The sequence below is a fragment of the Notamacropus eugenii genome, chromosome 2 (genome assembly GCF_028372415.1).
Source record: "Notamacropus eugenii isolate mMacEug1 chromosome 2, mMacEug1.pri_v2, whole genome shotgun sequence".
Taxonomy (NCBI): domain Eukaryota; kingdom Metazoa; phylum Chordata; class Mammalia; order Diprotodontia; family Macropodidae; genus Notamacropus; species Notamacropus eugenii.
Genome location: NC_092873.1, coordinates 462,791,849 through 462,805,752, shown reverse-complemented (window position 1 = coordinate 462,805,752; position 13,904 = coordinate 462,791,849). Strand labels below are relative to the sequence as shown.

The window sequence follows — 13,904 nt, the reverse complement described above, 5'->3', positions numbered from 1 at the left end:
TGAGATATTTCACATTTTCTTCTGTTTTTTATTCTTTGATTTTGTTTTATTGTTTCTTGATGACTCATGGAGTCTTTAGCTTCCATTTGCCCAATTCCAATTTTTATGTAATTATTTTCTTCAGTGGATATTTGTACTTCTTTTTTCCATTTGGTTGATTCTACTTTTTAAGGAGTTGCTTTCTTCAGTGAATGTTTGTACATTTTTTTTCCATTTTTTTATGCTTCCCTTACCAAACTGTTGACCTTTTTTACATGATTGTCATACATCACTCTCATTTCTTTTCTCAGTTTTTCCTCTACCTCTCTTATTTGATTTTTAAAATCCTTTTTGAGTTCCTTGAGGAGTTGGTTTGTTTTTTTTTTTTTGGTCTGAAACCAATTCACATTTTTCTTTGAGGCTTCACAGGTAGCCATTTTGACATTGTTTTTCTCTTCTGAATTTATGTTTTGAACTTCCCTGTCACCATACTAATTTTCTGTGGTCAGGGTTTTTTGGGGGGTTTTTTGCTTTATTTTTTTGTTTATTCTTCCAACCTAGTTTTATGACCTTTAATTTTATATTAAAGTTTGACTCTGCTTCTGGGGTGGAGAGAGCGCTGTCCCAAGCTTCTTATGCCAGGGGAAGAAGACCTTATTGCTGGCTTGCACCAGGGGCTTTGCTGCTGGCCTGTCCCAGGGCTTGGGACCTCACTGCTGGTTTGAGACCTGTTGTTGAATTGCCCAGATGCCACCTCTGCTGGACTGTGCTCCTCTTTTACCTGAGTGAGACAGAAATTTTCTGCTGACCTTCTAAAATTGTCTTGGCCTGGAAAATTATTTTACCTTATGCTTTTCAGCCTTACACTTTATTCCCATTGGTGCATTATGCAAGCCAGCCTCACTGACCTACTGAATGAGGCTACCTCCCATGATTGAAATGGTCTATCTCCTCAACTCTACCTCTTGAACTTCCTCACTTCCTTCAGGACTCAGATCAAATCCTGCATTCTTCAGGAGTCCTCTCTTGGTCCCCTCTCCTGCTACTGGCTTCCCCTCACAAATTACTTTCCATTTTTTCTGTATATATTTTGTACATACCTAACTATTTATACACTGACTTCCCCATTAAACTTGCTTCTCTTTATAAACCCAGTGCTTAGCACAATGGTGCCTAACAAATAGTAAATGCTTAATAAATGCTTGTTGACTGACTGACTGGCTGACTGACCGGTATATACAGGCTGGATAAGAAGGAGAACTAGTTAAAAACATACACAAGCACACACAATGGACTGGTCAATTGAGGTATGTATCTGCAAGATTACTCTGCTCGAGTGCTCAGTATTATTAAGTTGGAAATGTTTTTGAGGATAACATCTTCTGAAACCATTGAGCATGGCCCCAAGAAACACTGCTCTGTGAGGAGTAGACATTTTATACACATGGGTGAGAACTCCATTCTGCTGGCTAGATTCTTCTCTTTCTTTTGCAGGTCTTTGGTCAAACACCAATTTATATAGTTCATGATTTACAGTGGACCCTATGGCCAGAGTTACCCTATACTTTGGTAAGTTAAGCTCTAGCCATCATCATTTTGAAATAGCCATACAGGAGGATTTAGGGGTAAGTTGGAGTGTGGCTGGAGAAAGGTGGAAAGAGTTGGGAACAAAACTTGAGGCAAGTTTAAGGTCCATGAGGAACAGGACAACCAATGATGAACCAGGTAAATAATTGTCCTAATATACACAGAGAGGCTTCTCATCAGTAGGCTGGCTACCCCCTTGTTAAGTGTTTACTTACTACCTGACAGGCATTGGGCTAAGATTTGTGCATATAAATACAAAAATCAAGACCTTGCCCTCTCAGAAAAAGTTTAATAGAGGAAAATAATCCTTCTTTTGGGGTGGGGGGATGTAAGGAAGGTGGCTATCGGCAGGGATCTTTTGGGAAGGAAGGTCCATTCTTCACATAGACCACAGATACTATTTTATACAACTTTTAACACATTCAAAGAAATGGATTTGGAAATGAAAAAGCATTGCAAGAGCTCAAACCACTATTTTTCTTCCTTCTGAATACAGCTTCCTCTTTGTCATTCTCAACCCCAGATTAGAGTTTCTTCTCCTTGGACTCTTCAGTACCCTCTGCTTGTATTCTCAAATATTAGTAGCATCCAACTTGGTCAGAGAGTAAGGGAGAGGACTGTCACTTGCCCCATTCTAAGATGAGTGGGGGAGATTCCCAATGTCCATTATTTTCTCCTCTATTCCTGTCCTTCTTGAATCTAGATTGCCAAGTACAAAGGCTTATTGACATGGCTGGAAAAATACAGATTACCTTATTTCTGCAAGACCAACTTATGTCACTATTACATGCTCTGTAAGGAACTCATCAGTTTCATCAGATCCCCAGAGGGTGGTAAGCACAATTCAATTTCAGTTCAACTGAATGACTTTTAAACAATTATTTTGTACAGAGTACTATGCAATGTGGGGAGAGAGATTCAAAGTCTGGTAGACACAAGGTTATTTCCCTTAAGAAAGTCATGTAGCAGTGTAAGATACAAACACAAATAATTTAATAAACAATGATGAATGGTTTAGTTGATTAGAAGGATGAAAAAAATTAATGGGAGGCAAAAAGGTTCAGGTCATTATAGACAGGAAGGATCAAAGAAATCTTTATGCGGAAGGTGGTATTTAAGTGGGACTGTTCAAGAATGGGTAGGAATCCAATAGGCAAATAGTTGTAGGGAATACATTTCAGTCCTAGACAGAACCATGAATAAAGATTTCCATCTTTGTTGATCGTTTGGGAAACAGAATATTTTGGTTTGACTACGTTAAAGAGTACCTGGAGATGAGAAATATGAAGTGATAGAAGTCTAGGTACAGAGATTCCAGTCTATGGAGGGCACTGCATTCCAGGAAAAGAAAATTGAATTTAAATGGTAGGCTTCAAAATATTGAAGATCGAACAATCTCTTGAAGATTGAAGGTTCAAGCAAGTAGAAAAGACCGGAGTCAGATATATAAAGTGGGAAACAGTACAACACTGTTTTATGATGGACACCAAAGAGATAATAGCAAACAATGAGAATACAATGGGAGGTCGCAAGGCCTCCCACCAAGAATTCTAGGTCCAATAGTCTTCATTAAGGGTCCACAGGTTCATATTGCTATGCTATGGATGCCTCTGGAGAAGTTGGCACATGTCTTCATCAGAGAGAATAAGTATTAAGATCTCCTATAGATTACTGTTTATGGTAATGGGCTTACTTATAAGGCAGTAGACCTGGCTTCTTGAACCAGTCTGGCCAGAGTTAAAAGTATGTTTCAAGAAATTGTTTCTTAACATTCAACTTTATGTTCAACCACACATCCTCTAATCCAATGAGCTAACTGATCACAGCCAAGAGGATTCAGGGCCAACCCCAGGGCACAAAAACCAGTTTATGTCACAACGTATTAACTCCTTTGATACATGTACACCTAGGTGGAATCGTGTGAAAATCAACATCAAAAGTAACTTTGAACATAAAAAAAATGGTCAGTCAGCAAAGGACAGCATGTGGAGGAGGAGAGGGATAATTCCAGCCATTTATTTCAGGGAATTCATGGGATGATTATACTTAGGTACATGAGCTTCTGCCAAGGCAGACCAAGGCAGCTACTCCCAATACCTGGGTATTCTAGAAATGACTGTTTCCAGTATTTGAACCTATGGCCTTGGTTTCCTGAGCACAGTGGTCTAATAGTCTGAAATGACTACCACAGCTAGGAGGAGACTGGTTGTTTGCAAAGCTGCTAGGGGGAGTCGGGGACCAGCCTCTTACTGTCAGCTTTTTCTGGTAGCCAAGATGATGAGCTGGAAGACAGCAGACCAGTGGCTGCTCTACAAATGTGTTGGTGGTGTCCGGGGAATGTGGCGCTTCTGTGCCTACCTCAGTGGCACAACAGGTGGGTTCTCACAGCTATTCTTGCTTCCTTCCCTCCATCTCCTATTTTCTATTGAATCACAGTGAGGACGTGGGGATTCTAGAATATGAAATAAGGGTCTTGTTGCCTCTTTTGATGAGATTTAAGAAAATGAAAACACAGTGAGTCCACTCTGCCAACCCATGGGTTGGAGTTTGGATTTATATAAACCTATGGAGAAAACTTCCTGGAAATTGATACCATATGGAAAGAGGACAAAAACAGGTCTTTGTCCACTCTATGCTTGAAACTACATGGAGTGATTATGAACCAGGCACACACACCCTGGTCCCTTTCCAGGGATAGGATAGCAGTGCATAAAGACCTCAGTCTCTACCTTTCCCACTTGTCTGTTGGTGGCACAGTTAGAATCTTGCATCCCAGACTGCTAGTTTGGGTTTAGCCACCTTTGGCCAAGACAATGGTTTGAACAAAGAATCAGAGAAGAGAGGCATTTTTTCCTCTCCTACCTCCTCCACCCCTTCAACATATTCTGAGGAATAAGAAAGACAAGAGTGGACAGACTATGTTCTGAATTTCCTTCATAGAATTATCACTGCCCTCTGTCCTGTTCTTCTCAACATACAGGACTGTTCAGCTACCTACTTCAAGTTTCCTGTACTGGTAATCCATTCAGGACTGCCTTTTCTATCAGTGCACTGAGGAGAGGCAGAAAGACAGTGGATGGAGGTCTCAACTCAGAGTCAAGAAGACCTTGCTTCATGTCCCATCTCTGACACTTAGCTGTGACCTTGGGCGAGTCACAGAACCTCTCTGAGCCTCAGTTTGCTCCTAGCCTGCCTGTCCCCAGTGGGTCTGCATCTCACTAAGACTGTGACTAGAGACCCACATCACACCACTTCCAGGGGACGGCCAAGATCAGCAAGGACATGGGATCCCAAACTCCAAGAGAGTCCCACTCCTCACCACCTGAATTTGCCTCAGGCACCAGAATTCTTATTTGTGCCTCTATACTCAAACTTTCCTTCCAGATAAATTATTCTTTCTGCAAAAGCCCTGTTCACTTCAAAAAAACTTTCCCTAGTAAAAATTCTAGGCTGTGTGGTAGGGGGTTCAGGTAGATGTATTAATTCTTCAAAATATACCAGGATGGGGGCTGCCAACTCTCACTACGCATAGGGTCTACTCTGCTCTTATTTTGCTGTCTGTTCTGCAGGGGAGGAGCTGGTGGAGTTCTGGATAATTGCTGAGAGAATCCTCGGGATAGATGAGACCAACGATAAGCAGAAGGACACCTATCTGTCCCTCCTCCTAGTGCTGAGGGCCACTCACTTGCAGGAAGGATCCTCTGTGCTGATTCTTTGCAACATGAACATCAGTAAGAATCTGAAAGGCACCATAAGTGGGGAAACCACAGGGGAGGGGGGAGCATTAGAATGAAATCATTTTTCAATTGTCCCCCTCATCATTTGTTTTCTTTGTTATTGATAGTTACTGTAACTATCTAGTTAATTGCTTTGCTAATAGTTCCCTTTTTTTCCAAAGTCTTTTTCTATGCATGATGAAAATCCTGGAGCCCAAGCAGGAAGAGTCTGAAAAAACGGTACCTCCTCCTAGGCTGGTGCTTTGCATTAGCCTGAGAGATGAGCTTCCTTTTCCCAGAATGGTATAGGTAGCTAAGAGGACTCAATACTGGGTTGGGGCAAATGAGCTGCTTCTCACTTCCTCCTGAACCAGTGTCATTTCATCATTTTGTCTGAAAGGAATTCCCAGACATAGCCATATTCAATTGGAAATACATTAAAGGTTCATTCCAAATCCTATTAGCAATACCTCCTGTTTTAAGACTAGCTATACCTCTGATCACTCTCATTTGTATGGATGATCAAGAGTTGACTAGAGAAACACGGGGCTAGAAAGTCCTTTCTGTGGCCATCTAGTGCAGTTTGATCATTAAGTATATCCCTGATTCAAAAAGACTTCAAGACTGGGACTCTTCATAATCTTCAACATTTCCTCGGATTTTCTGTCTTTTATTTACTCAAATCCATTCAATCATCTAGGTTAATTTTTATTACACAAGGCAAGGATAACATGAGTTCCCCTCTCCTCTCCATAGCTCAGTCAGAGCACTGGGCAAAGTTCAGATAACCATCACCATTGCTCTCAGCAGATCAGAGCTCTAGCCACAGTCTCCACTGTTGGTTCACTGGCTCAGTTTCCCCATCAGTTAAACGAGGATAATGGGGTTAACATTTGGATCTCCCTTTCCCTCCCTGGGTGGCTGTAAGGAACAAACAAGATAATATATTGAAAAGCACTTGGAAATCATCATATCTTTACTTTTTTATCTTAGTTTCAATGAACAATCATTTGTTTTGTCTCTTTCCCACTCCTTCTCCCAACACACTGAAAAAGAAATCATCCTCCTACCTTGACCCTTTGTTTCTCTGTGTCCTTTCCAGAGTCACTGATGAACCTCTCTGCGTGGCATCCCAAACAGTCCACTACCAGAAGGGAGATCCTGAGCCGCATGCAGAAAGTGGCTCTGTTCAAAATCCAGAGCTATTGGCTCCCAAACTTCTACATGCACTGCAAGATCAATATGGCCAAGGAGAAAAAGTGTCAGGCTCTGCTGCAGGAGTATGAAGACCGCCTCTATCAGATGGAGGAGGAGGAGGAAGAAGAGAAGGAGGAGGAAGGCACCAACTCCTTGCCAAGGGATCTCCCCCTTAATATGAACATCAAGAGACTTTACGTGACCAGGAAGCCATACTGCAGCAAGAAAACCAAGAAAAAGATGTGGCAATTCATTGAACAGGGAACATGGACTGTTGAGCCTGAACTGCCCACCATGCACACTTTGCATCCACAAATGAGCAACTCGCATGACAAAGGTTTTCAAAGCCTCCCTGATGTTTTCTGTCCTCCACCAAAACTTGTCGTGCGGATGGGTGCCCTGAGACCACTGCGTTTTAAAAACAATCTGTGTGATTTAAAGGTAAAGGAGAACATCAGTTCCACAGCCTTCTACTCCAAGGTGGATGAAAATAAAACCTACCTGCCCTTTTCCCTAGAAGGGGTCTATGAGAAGAAATTCACAGCCAAATTGCGCAACGCTACCCCTGTTATCAACCATCCCTCCCTGATATCCCTAAAGAAGGTGATTCGGAAAAGTTATTCCTTTGAATACCTCCACTGGGCTTTGACTGCTGATTCCTGTGCAGGGAACCCTTTTGGAGACTACCTTAAGAATAAACACTACAAGATGGAAAACCGCCTCTTGCATCTCTGGAAGGACCTGGACAACTTTCTGACCATTTCCATCAGCGCCAAGAAAGGCGGCAATCTGCTATTTCGGCATACGCTGGGAAATCGCATCTGTGAGCTCTATCTAAATGAGGACAATGGCCCCATCCTGCCACTCAAACCTCAAACCATCCAGCATCTGAAAGAGTTACTGCCCTCTGGAGATGTGATTCCTTGGATCCCCAAAGCACAGAAAGAGATATGCAAGGTAGGCAAGGATGCTGAGACCTAGCATGGCATTTGGCCCCTTGCGAGGACAAGTGCCTCCATCAGTGGGTGGATTCCAACAATGGTATTCCTATGGTTTTCAATATTAATTCCTCATAACTATGGAGGAAAGTGGTACAAGGTTGAATGAGATTCCTAAAGCAATCAAGTATATTGAATCTTTCAGGTCATCAGGCAGACCACTCTTGTTCACTTCCCTCTGAAAGTACACAAATGAATAATCACCAACAGTCCACCTGGACAGTTGCTACTTCTCATCAAGGCCTAGTACAGCCATGTTCTCATACACTGGGCTTGTCATAGGGTCTTCACTATGCATTCCTCTCATCTAGGAAGACTTAAGAAAAATCATTCCTCCTCCCAAGGGAGCTGTGGCAATTTGAAGTAGGGGTTTACTATCCTGGTCTATACATCCAGGATCATCTATAGCAGAATTCATAGGATCAGATAGCAGGTGGAAAGACCAAGGAAGAGGGTCATAGCAGGAGAACCCTGACAGGAAACTGATTCACCATGGCTTGAACTCACTCCATACGAACTAGTTTACAATTCAAAAGTTAAGTTATGGTATAATATAAGTCCATAGTTTTGGACTTTAATAAAGGATGTGACATCAGCCGGTAGTCTCAGGCTAATATTGAAGAAACCTAGGGCCAAAAAGCAATAGCTTAAGTTAGAATGCCCAGCTCCCAGTTCAATTTAATTCAACAATTGTTAAATCATTCCACATACAAGGCACTATGCTAGGTGTTGTGTGAGATATACCATGAATAATGTGGTCCCGGCCATCAAAGAGTAAGACAGGAGAACATCTGATAAAAAAATATGACATACCTAAATGTGCCTCCAATATATGATAGAACATGAGAAAAGAGATACAAAAATCAGGGGAAGGGCTATGAGTGTTTAGAGGAGGGAGATATCACTTCCAACTGGGTAAATCAGGGAATGCTTCATGAAAGAAGGGGAATTTAAGTGGACTTATGAAATGTGGGTAGGATCTCAACAAGTAGAGATGGACGAGGAAGACATTCCTCATGGAAGGAATGTTTCATTGATGTCCAAGTATGGGATGCCATTCTCTCCATCTGTCAGTCTAAAACCAGCCTTTAAAATGCCTTCAATTAAAAAATTTAATTTAAATTTAAAAATTATTTTTAGAATTTTAAAATTCTTTTTTTAAATTTTATTTTATTCTAAACTTAAGAAATAAAACAAGCATTTCCATAATAGTAGAATGGGGTGGGGGGGAAGATTACATATGAAACTCCAAATTATGTGTACTTTGCTATTTCTTTTATATATAGGACAAAGTTATGAAGCTTTTTTTAATGAAAGCACGTTAGCTCATGATAATAATGGCTTCCCTTTCTAAATTCTCACAAACCATCCCTTTAGTAAATGTGCTTTGGAATGTTGCCACAAGTAAACTCAAGTGCCTATAATTTGAAAACTTTGCCCTCTTCTCTTTAAAAGAAACAAAGCAGGGGGACATTTGTCCACTTTCAATCCTTTGGTACTTCTCTTATTCTCTTTAATTTTTCAAGTATCACTGGCAGTAGCTTAGCAATCACATTTTCCAGTTCTCTAAGTACTGCAAGATGTAGTTCATTTGGGTGATTTGAGCATAATTAAGGATTCTCTTTCCATCTCTTCACTTGAGTTAGCCATTTCCTGCTAACTGTTTACTAATCACTCCTTATTTGCCACTTTTAGTCTATCCTTCCTAGTTCAAAAACTGTTGTCCTCATTTAAGAACTAAAACCAAAACCACTAAGCATACCAAGAATCGGGTCATTCCGTTGCCTCTTCATCATCCATTCTACTCACTCTGTTCATCCAGAACAGTGATCCTGTCCCTTCTTTAGTCTTCCTCTTATCCCCAAGCTGAGTCAAAACAGCCATTTCAGTGCCATCAGCCTTAGCTCATCTTGGCACAATGTAAACAAGTCTTGCAGCACTGTGTCATTCATGTTTTCATTGTGAGTTACTTTCCCTTGTCTCCATTTTCTCTACACGTTGTCAACCTGAAATAAAGAGGAATACCAAAGTGGTAACAAAGGTCTTTAATCAAGGTGATGGAACCACAATTCAGGACACCACACTTCATCAGAGTGTAGGATCCCATGAGGAACAGAAAGGGCAGTGTGGTTTAAACACATTTCAACAGAGAAAAGTGCTTGGGTGGGGCAGCGACAGGGAAGATTAAATTGTTTTACAAAATAGCCAAAGGCTGAGGAGGTTGGAGAGAGTGGTAGCATCTGGTCAGATCATCTGGCTCCTGATGAAACTAGCTTATTTTTTTTTAAACTGTTTTGAACCAGCTTAACCATCCTCAGGCTCTGAGGTTGGGACAAGGTCAGCTCATAGCTAGCCGCATTCAACATTCCCCCTTTTCATCAAGATTAATTCTGTCATTGACCAAGGGAGGCATCAAGAAGTTTGATGGGCTCTTGGACCATGATAGCATTAGCTGCTTCAGTCCCAAGTTTCACTGAGCTAGCAAGGCAAGATCTTGCTCCAGCAGTCAGGTCTTTTCACCAAGTTGTTAAGCTTGGAATTTATCTGCCCCGCAATGCCCTGAAGTCAGCACATTTCATCTTGAACCTCGGATGTCCTTTGTAACCATCTGGTCTTTCGGAAACAACTTTGCTTAGATATTCTGGAAGTTCTCAAGACAGGTTTAAAGTGTTAGAAGGGCTGGTAAAATCTTAGGACTCTGCTTTTTACCGATGAGGAAATTATACCTGATATATTAAAATCACAATAAAACATTATTTATTGCATTTCCAAATGAACAAAGCAATTCACATTATTATTTTAACAGTTGGATGTATAACAATTAAGCCTATAACCCAAAAGAATCCAGATTTTTAAAAGAATTTATCATTTTAATAATAAGTCATATTATGGGGCCCTCTATTTCCAGTCACACCACTGCCAAATATTTTTAAAGTGACAATCTGATATTAGGTTACAATCTATGCCAATCATGCTTTTAAGCACACTTAAATATAGTTCGAATCTGGGCATTCTGATGGCAACATTTAGAATCTCAAAGTATAGCTCCCGTTGCTCTCAGTTTACCCCTAGCCCTCTATAACTTTCCCCTATGTATTTCTAAATCAAGCTGCAATATTTTTTTTTTACTACAGCTCCCAATAAAACACATGAAGTTTCACATAACCTTCCCACTTAAAACCAAAAGTTCCTCAAATCTTTCTGTCCACATACTCAAACATTCTTTTCCTTCCCTTAAAATTCTTTGATTTTATTCTAATATTGTTATTCCCCACAAAAGATGGAAGCACTAAAACTCCTTTAAGATGCTTTCAGTAATTATTTCAGCAAAAATTTGGTCCATTCAGATAACAAGAAGTTCTGATATATTATTCATAGAAGCAACACAAAGAATTTTTCTAAATAAATATCATATACATTTCAAGCTGCTTTCTTAAATAAGCTTCTCTTGCATGTTCAAGAAGCAAAATAGTTCTCAAAAATTCAAATACATCATCTAATGTAAAAATGAGTAAGACTCCCATAATTTGCAGCAAAATTTATAATTTCAAAATATTCATTCAAAAGTTATTCTACTTCACTTTAATTTTTGAAATTCAAGTATCCAATTCGATTTTCTAAAACTTAATCACTTAGTTTACACAAGCTTTTCTCTCTTCTATGAAGCAAAAAAGAGTTAACACTTATTCACAGGACAGAGCTTACATTTCAGTCAAACTCAGTTTCTAATTTAGTCTACGATGTAAAAATATAATACAACGCTATCTCTTATGTCTCTATCTCCGCACTCCCCAAAGCTTCTTCAGATTTCACGAATATAAAGAGAAAGAGACACTCAGTCTGAAGATTTACAGAACTAAAAATAAATAAATCACAAGACAGAGAGAGAGAGATTTGCTGGCAAAGTGTTTTCTTTCTAAGCTCCAGGCATATAATTACCAACTGAGAGACAGTGACCCTAGTATTTCCTTACTAGCAAGGCTTTTCATTTACCAGCCTTTTTTTCCACAAGTATCTTGCTCTTCTCCATTTGGTCCTTTTAGTTATCTCCTGTTGACCTGAAAACTTTGTTAAGAAAAGGCAACAGGCTAATGCATACATTTTATGATTTAATTAATTAATCAATTCCCTATTAAAGACAATGGTAACATAATGCATTATGGAGCCAGAAATGTTCTGGCTACCCAGTGCAGAAATCTTCTGGCTTATATACATTTTGCTGTGAGAAAGAAACTCTCCTAATTGAACAAATCATAAATTCAGTAAGACAGGACAATTAACAAAGTAATGTTGGTCAGGCCTTGGGATTCCAGCTGGGTAAACACATGTCTCGGTGATAAAGAAGGAAATCCCACCACTAGTAAGTGGCAGGCTTCCTGCCCTAAACAGACAACTGACATAGGAAAGGGTAAACAAAGTTCAATAGAAATTATGACCTAAGATGTCTATTTTTCTTCACCATTAATATGCCATAACATAGTATATGTCTACAGATAATAAGATACAAAGGAAAGCCTTATTATTCAAGATATAGTGTCTTAGGTTAAAGGTCTCCTTAAGGAGTGTAGAGTCTGCCTTGGCTGGCTTTTGCTGACATAGGAAGAGGCACTCTCTGAGTTTGTTTCAGAGAGAACAAAGAGATTATTCCAAAATTTTATATTAAACATTATCACTCCAGATCCAAGCACACTTGAACTCAAACTCATACCCCACGCTTAAAACAAATAGAATCCTGTACAAAACACATACCTGGTAGCTATCCCTTTAGGGACCTATTGGAACAGACCCAGAATTGCTCACTCCTTCAAAGATCCAGGAACTCAAATGGAAGAGATGGGAGCTTGGAAATTCAAGAGATCAAGTACCTTAGCTGGACCAATCAAATCCAGACTGGGTACAAGGGGTCCTGTGCTAGTACCAGGCACTCAAGGTTGAAAACAGTGGCAGGTCAGGAAGGAGTCTCCAAATTCCATTTCCAACATCACATATGTCAACCTGAAATAATGTGGGTCTTTAATTGAAGCAGGGAAATTCAGGATACCACACAGCACCAGAGCGTAGGAGTGCCCACAAGAGACAGAAGGGTCTAAATATGCTTCAATAGGGAGAAGTGCTTGGGGGCGCAGCAATAGAGAGGGTTAAGTTGTATTACCAAATAGCAAAGGCTGGGGAGGTTGGGGAGTGGTAACATCTGGTCAGAACAATTGACTCCAGGTGCAACCAGTTGTTTTTGTTTTGTTTTTTTTTTAACTGGTGTGGACCATCCTCAGGCAGTTTCCTGCTCTGGGGCTGGGGTAAAGGTCAACTCTTAGCTTGCAGTATACTTAATAATGTCTTTTAGAATCTAAGTAGTTTCAAGAGTTTCCTGAGCAAACACACAGTGCTCTCTAACTCCCAGTCCAAGGCACCCTTTTCTTCCTCATGGGAATAATTTTTATCTTTGTTTCATCAGAATTTCTTTCATGGTGTGGTATGCTGTCACCTTTTCCCTGAGTCCTTCCTCTTTTTTTCCAGCTGTTAGTAATTTCCCCCTTGTCTGAACTCAGGGTACTTTGTTCTCCCTGTCTCATGCAGATGTCATATTTTATTTGCATTAAATTCATTTGTAATGCAAATTTGTAAATGTCTAATTACCCCGGGAAGATTCATTCACACTCCACGAAAGCAGCAAATGTGCCTTGATCATTTTTTTAAATCTCCTACAGAGCATGGCAAAATGCCTGGCACCTAAGAACTCATGTTTATTGAACGAATACCGTACTGGGCTCTCCCATTTGTATCAAACCTTACAAAGTGCTTTCATATTTAGCCAGACAACCAGCATTTGTTAAGCATATGTTATATATTAATAATTATATTATTATCTGTGTGCCAGATGCTATGTTGCACTTGGGATATAGAGAAAGAGGAAAAAAAGTCATCCCTGCTCTCAAAGGGCTCCCAGTCTAATTACATTTGGTGTAGCTCCCTTTTTTATAAGGTATCCTAGGCTTACAACAGACTTTCCTTGCAACCATGAGATAGACATTGCAGATATTATCCTCATTTTATAAATGAAAAATGGCAGTTCAGATGGCTCAAGTAAATTGCTTATGCCTATACCCAGCAGGGGCCTCAGGTTCTTGTATGTGGGGGTCAGTTGAAGGAGCGGAAGATGTTTAGCTTGAAAAATAGAAGACTTAGGCAAGCGATGACAGCTGTCTTCAAACATTTGAAGGGTTCTGTAGTCACACTTGGCCCCACAGGGCAGAATTAGTATCAGTGGGAAGACGTTACAAAGAGATCAATCTGGGCTCAACATAAGACCAAGAAATTCTAAATAGCTGAGCTCTCTCTATGCAGAAAGGGCTACTTCCAGAGGCAGGGAGGTCCCTTTGTTAGGGATTTTCAAGTAAAACTGGATGGCCATTTTCAAGGTAGTCATCAC

At 40.2% G+C, this 13,904-nt stretch overlaps 1 protein-coding gene and 1 long non-coding RNA gene across 6 annotated transcripts in view; one reads left to right on the top strand and one right to left on the bottom strand.

Annotated features, from left to right (window-relative positions):
• Window positions 1-13,904, top strand: part of RGSL1 (regulator of G protein signaling like 1) — a 93,139-nt gene that overhangs the window by 14,808 nt on the left and 64,427 nt on the right. For all 4 annotated transcript variants that reach the window (XM_072648464.1, XM_072648465.1, XM_072648463.1 and 1 more), the window contains exons 3-7: window positions 1,474-1,548; window positions 2,270-2,399; window positions 3,836-3,940; window positions 5,136-5,297; window positions 6,385-7,436. In XM_072648464.1, coding sequence (XP_072504565.1) covers window positions 1,474-1,548; window positions 2,270-2,399; window positions 3,836-3,940; window positions 5,136-5,297; window positions 6,385-7,436 — 1,524 coding nt within the window. The remainder of the gene's footprint in view (window positions 1-1,473; window positions 1,549-2,269; window positions 2,400-3,835; window positions 3,941-5,135; window positions 5,298-6,384; window positions 7,437-13,904) is intronic.
• On the bottom strand, window positions 5,920-12,693 carry LOC140529654 (uncharacterized). 2 transcript variants are annotated; one of them, XR_011975629.1, is made up of 4 exons: window positions 12,227-12,693; window positions 9,240-9,483; window positions 6,353-6,511; window positions 5,920-6,203 (listed from the first exon to the last, which is right to left on the bottom strand). It is a non-coding gene; the product is annotated as an uncharacterized lncRNA (long non-coding RNA). The 2 variants fall into 2 exon arrangements; XR_011975628.1 differs by having other exon boundaries at window positions 9,287-9,483.